This window comes from Capricornis sumatraensis, chromosome 15 (genome assembly GCF_032405125.1).
Source record: "Capricornis sumatraensis isolate serow.1 chromosome 15, serow.2, whole genome shotgun sequence".
In the NCBI taxonomy this organism is placed as follows: Eukaryota; Metazoa; Chordata; class Mammalia; order Artiodactyla; family Bovidae; genus Capricornis; species Capricornis sumatraensis.
Genome location: NC_091083.1, coordinates 78,553,864 through 78,559,863, shown reverse-complemented (window position 1 = coordinate 78,559,863; position 6,000 = coordinate 78,553,864). Strand labels below are relative to the sequence as shown.

At 46.2% G+C, this 6,000-nt stretch overlaps 1 protein-coding gene across 3 annotated transcripts in view; it reads left to right on the top strand.

Moving 5' to 3' along the window:
- The first annotated feature begins 2,961 nt into the window (after positions 1–2,961).
- Positions 2,962–6,000, top strand: part of SLC13A3 (solute carrier family 13 member 3) — a 57,363-nt gene continuing 54,324 nt past the window's right edge. For 2 of the 3 annotated variants that reach the window (XM_068987113.1, XM_068987112.1), the window contains exon 1: positions 2,974–3,224. In XM_068987113.1, coding sequence (XP_068843214.1) covers positions 2,989–3,224 — 236 coding nt within the window. In that variant the 5' untranslated portion in view covers positions 2,974–2,988. Of the gene's footprint in view, positions 3,225–6,000 lie in introns of all 3 variants that reach the window. The other variant, XM_068987114.1, reaches the window with a different exon arrangement.

Genomic DNA, 6,000 nt, shown 5'->3' with positions numbered 1-6,000 from the left:
ATGAATCACAGCACGCCAGGCCTCCCTGTCCATCACCAACTCCCGGAGTTCCCTCAGACTCACGTCCATCGAGTCCATGATGCCATCCAGCCATCTCATCCTCGGTCGTCCCCTTCTCCTCCTGCCCCCAATCCCTCCCAGCATCAGAGTCTTTTCCAATGAGTCAACTCTTCGCATGAGGTGGCCAAAGTACTGGAGCTTCAGCTTTAGCATCGTTCCTTCCAACTCAGCAGTGGCCACAGGACTGGAAAAGGTCAGTTTTCATTCCAATTCCAAAGAAAGGCAATGCCAAAGAATGCTCAAACTACTGCACAATTGCACTCATCTCACAGAAATCAGTAAGCACTACAAATCAGGGCTTGGCTTATTGTTTGGGTGCTTGTCTAGTCTTAAGGTGATGGGAAAATTTAATAATGCAGATCACACTTAAAATGTATTGTCTATAGCTGTGACATTATGAAGAGCACAAAAAATGAACTTTTGGTCCAACGTTTTTTCATGTGGATCATTTTTTTAAAGTCTTTATTACAATATTGCTTCTGCCTTATGATTTGGTTTTTTGACCATGAAGCAAGTGGGATCTTGGCTCTCCAACCAGGGAACAAACCCACACCCCCCTGCACTGGAAGGCAAAGTTGTAACCACTGAACCGTCAGGGAAGTCCCCTCCTCCAGTATTTGAAAACCATCATTTGATTCAATAAAGAAGACACACCATTGATAAATGGACTAGTCATTGAGTCCATTTTGTCTTAATAATTAATATAAAGGGAAATATAACTAACATTCCAGGTGGCACTAGTGGTAAAGAATTTGCCTGCTAATGCAGGAGATATGGGTTCAATCCCTGGGTCTGGAAGATGCCCTGGTAGGAAATGGCAACCCTCTCCAGTCTTCTTGCCTGGAAAATTCCTAGACAGAGGAGCCTGGTGGGCTATAATCCATGGAGTTGCAAACAGCTAGACACAGTTTAGCACACACACATTCATAGTGGAACTAAACTCATTGATCGATGACTTGAGTGAATTCTTAGCTGAATTGAATAGTAATTAAGAACTTTTACACACACATAGCTGCAGTTTTTCAGAGAGTCAGTTGTTAAACATTTCCCAGCACACCACTTGAGGAATACTAGGTGGGTAGAGTCTGATAAGGTCACTTGAGCTTGAGAAGAACTATTGAAAATGGTCCTATGATTGGCACAGATTTGCTGATAAAAGTGCATGACAATATCTCAGTCATTTTCCTAGTCTCAACTCCCAGTCTGGTCAGGAGTAATGTTTGCGGAATGGAAGACAGTGAGTTGTAAGTGTTGTAAGCATTGTCTCTGAGTTACAAGTATTAGTCACGTCAAGAAATACTTTGGGTTCCTACTAAAAGTTCCAGACACTGCTCTTGGCTTCAGGGACACAATCCCAGCCCTCCTAGAGTTTACATTCTAGTGGAGGAGAAAACCAGTAAGGTATAAACATCTGCTTTCAGGTTAATTTCATCAGTCAACTTGACCGTGCTAAGAGATGCCTAACTCGTTGGTGAAACATTATTTCCGAGTGTCTGTGAGGATGTCTCTGGAATAGATTGCGTTTGAATCAGCCTCAATATGTTTTGCTTTGGATCTTTGAAATTGCATTGTCAGGCTGTCCTAGATTCTAGTAATCAGCTGACAATTTGGTTAAGAGAGTTGGCTCTGGAGGCAGACTGCTTTGGTTCACAGTCATTGCCTCGCTAGTGACCTCCTTGCATCTTAAATTGCCAATCCATCAAATGGTCATATTAATTGCACCTACTTCACTGGGATTTTGTGAGGAATAAACAACACCTGGTACTTAATAACCCAAGGTTGTTGCTATTGTTTAGTCACTAAATCATGTCTGACTGCTTTGCAATACCGTGGACTATAGTCCACCAGGCTCCTCTGTCCATGGGATTCTCCAGGCAAGAATACTGGAGTGGGTTGCTGTTTCCTCCTCCAGCGGATCTGCCCCACCCAGGAATCGAACCTGCATCTCCTACCCTGGCAGGTGGATTCTTTACCACTGAGCCACCTGGGAAGACCAATAACCCAATAAATATCAGTAACTATTGTCACTCTTCATAGAGCATGTACCAGGTATTGGACATTGTGCTAAATGCCGTGTATGGGTGCAGCAGTAGCTTCTGCTGCTCTCTCTGCATCCCCTTTGGCACTCACCATTCTGCACAGGCCAGCAGCTTCTTACTGAACCCAGGATGCTCGGCAGGAGCATGTTCTCCGGCTGCTGCACAGGGCAGGCCCAAGTGCTGGGGAGTTAACGCTCCCACAAGCAACCCTCAACCAATGATGACCAAGAGTTGGCAGCTTCCTTGCCTCCCAGGGGGACTGAGGCCTGATCTACCCTTTCTTCAGGAGTCCTGATCAAGATCGCACCCCACCTGTCCACAGTGGTAACCGTCTCATTAAGACGTCATCTTGGCTTCCTTCTCTATTTCACTTCCTCAGTGCCCTTTCAGAGCTCTCTAGGATTGCCCGTCAAGCAAACTACTTTCACTTTCACACACTCTCTCTCTTTTTGGCTGTGCCATGTGGCATGAAAGACCTTAGGTCCCCCACCAGGGAGCAAACCTGTGCCCCCTGTGGTGGAAGCACTGAGTCTTAACCACTGGACCGCCAGGGAAGTCCCTCAAACCACTTTCACTCTCGTGCTCATCTCAGGGACTGCTTCAAAGACAATGGGGGTATTTCACGTGACCTTCGCACAGTCCTATAAAATGACAGGTATGGCTCCCCCACTTTATAGTTGAGTAAAATGAGGCTCAGATCGGTGACACCACCTGGTCAAGGTCTGAGCCTTGGGCACGTACCCTCTCCACTGCCTCCCCAAGGAATGTGCCTCGGGGATGGGCCTTGCGCCAGGACCTCCTCTGTCCCCGTCACCCCAAGCTCTGCTGACCCTCCTAAGCTTGCATCTCCCCGCTGCAGGAAGGTCGCTGCCTGTTCGTCATCCTGCTCATGGCGGTGTACTGGTGCACCGAGGCCCTGCCCCTCTCGGTGACGGCCCTGCTGCCCATCGTCCTCTTCCCCTTCTTGGGCATCCTGCCCTCCAACAAGGTCTGCGCCCAGTACTTCCTGGACACCAACTTCCTCTTCCTCAGTGGTCTGATCATGGCCAGCGCCATCGAGGAGTGGAACCTGCACCGGAGAATTGCCCTCAAGGTCCTGATGCTCACCGGGGTCCAGCCAGCCAGGTAAGGCCGGTAATGGGGTCCAGCCCAGAGGTGGGGAGGCAGAGGGACCCCATTCTCGGAGCCCAACCCCACCCTTCCTGCTCTGGTCATCCGGAGTGACAAACTCATCATGTCCCACCATCCACTTGTTCATTCATTCCCCAAATATTTAGTGAGCCCCGCTCTGTGTGCCAGACACAGTGCTAGGCTCTTGGGCAGTTCTCAAAATTACACAAGAATCACTTGGGAGTCAGTTGAAACATTGGTTCCCAGACCTCCCCCCAGGGATTCGTGTCCAGTAGTTTTAGAGGGGGGCCGTGTTAGCAGTTTGACTCAGGTGACTTGGGGCTGAATCCTACCTTTCCTGCTCTGGGAGTGACCTACCCTCTCTCTGCCTATAAAATAATGATATGAGAGTCTGCACAGTAAGTACTGGCTCTGTCATCCTGATTTTCTATTTACCAGCCAAGGTGACCCAGTGGGTGGGGAGTGGATGGAAAGATGGCCTTGGAGAGACAAGGAGATAGGGTCCATTCCTACGGGGCCTCGGGGCTCCTGGATAGGATTCAGACTTTCATTTTAAGAGAATTGAATGGCCTTTAAAATGAAGTTGTTCTTTTTTTTTTTTTTTTTGCAGTTTGCTGCATCTTAAGGCGTCCTTCCCAGTAATGTTATTTAAATGCATAAAGCACATGTAGGACTTAAAACAACAACAATCACAGCCAATAATGTTTCAAAACCACACAAATTTGTGATAGAAAAAAAATTTCTGATAGAATACCATATGAACTTCTTTATTAACACAATAAACGATGAGATCTAGTGACAGCCTAGTAATTGTAGTTTTGAGGCTGTAACCAAGTCCCTTCTAATAATACTGAACTTTATTGTTTTCATTAATCACTGAAGGAAATTTTCTATTGAAGTGAAAGTGAAAGTCGCTCAGTCGTGTCTGACTTTTTGGGACCCCATGGACTATATAGCCCATGGAATTCTCCAGGCCAGAATACTGGAATGGGTAGCCTTTCCCTTCTCCAGGGGAAGAGAATTCCTTCCCAACCCAGGAATTGAACCCAGGTCTCCTGCTTTGCAGGCGGACTCTTTACCAACTAACCTATGAGGGAATATTAGATGTTAGTAAAGTAGAGCTTCATTTACTCCCATCATTTCGGTCCTGAATTATATCCATGGCCCCTCTGTCTATGAATCTCTGCTTTGAAGAATTCTAAGCTGGGGATTGACATGACTAGATTGGCATTTTTTAAAAATTCCTCTTGGCTGCCACGTGGGGAGCAAATGAGGCTGAGAAGCTGGATGCCGCCCAGGTGACTTCCTCCTGGAGGAGGTTATATCTGACACTGAAGAGAGGCTGAGGCTACTATCAAACGCATTTTAGAGTTTGTTGTTGTTGTTCAGAAACTAAGTTTTGCCCAGCTCTTTGAGACCCCATGGACTGCTGCATGCCAGGCTCTCTTGTCCTTTACTATCTCCTAAGTTTGCCCAAACTCATGTTCATTGAATTGGTGATGCCATCCAATTATCTCAAGCTCTGTCGTCCCTTTCTCCTCCTGCCCTCAATCTCTGCCAGCATCAGGGTCTTTTCCAATGAGTCGGCTCCTCGTATCAGGTGCCCAAAGTATTGGAGCTTCAGTAACAGTCCTTCCAATGAATATTCAAGGTTTTAAAGTTATAACAATGAAAACAGTATGACACTAGTTCAGAAGCAGATTTTTAAAACACATAATAAATAATCTGGGAGAAATCTAGATCTGTGGGGAAGGGAAGGATTCAATAAACGGTAGATGTTGGTATAATTGATTCATTAGAAAAAATCTTCTTAGATCTGACTTTGCTTTATCAGTTTAGTTTAGTCGCTCAGTCGTGTCCGACTCTTTGCGACCCCATGAACCAGCACACCAGGCCTCCCTGTCCATCACCAACTCCCAGAGTTTACCCAAACTCATGTCCATTGAGTCAGTGATGTCATCCAACCATCTCATCCTCTGTCGTCTCCTTCTCCTCCTGCCCTCAGTTTTTCCCAGCAATGGGGTCTTTTCAAATGAATCAGCTCTTTGCATCAGGTGGCCAAAGTATTGGAGTTTCAGCTTCAACATCAGTCCTTCCAGTGAATAGCCAGGACTGATCTCCTTTAGGATGGACTGGTTGGATCTCCTTGCAGTCCAAGGGACTTTCAAGAGTCTTCTCCAACACCACAGTTCAAAAGCATCATTTCTTTGGCAGTCAGCTTTCTTTATAGTCCAACTCTCACATCCATATATGACCACTGGAAAAACCATAGCCTTGACTAGACGGACCTTTGTTGACAAAGTAATGTCTCTGCTTTTTAATATGCTGTCTATACATCTAAATAAATTCCAGGTGGATTAAGAGTTCAATGTAAAGGAAAAAAACCCACTAAATTTGGATTCCTATTGGTGGGAAGGACCAAGTGATGGCAGGCAGTCCGGGCATCAGTAGGCATGTTTGGGGGCTGATGAGAAATTCAGCAGAGCCTGAGAGGGGTGCCTGGGAAGAAGGGACGAGGGAGAGGAGGCTGGAAAGACTGTTTATGGTAAAATAGTGAAAAATCTTGGTGTCAAGGCATCTTTTTTTCTGCGATGGGTGCTATTGAGGATTTGGGGGCAAAGGAGAGAAAATTTAGGGTTGGTTCCCCTCTGGAACTATTTTACCTTGGGTACCTGAGGTCAGTTCACTTACCTACAGCTAGTCAATTTCCTTAAGAGCTAGAATAAGCATGCTGAGCAGATTTGGTTTCCACTGGTCACTGGCTCATCCT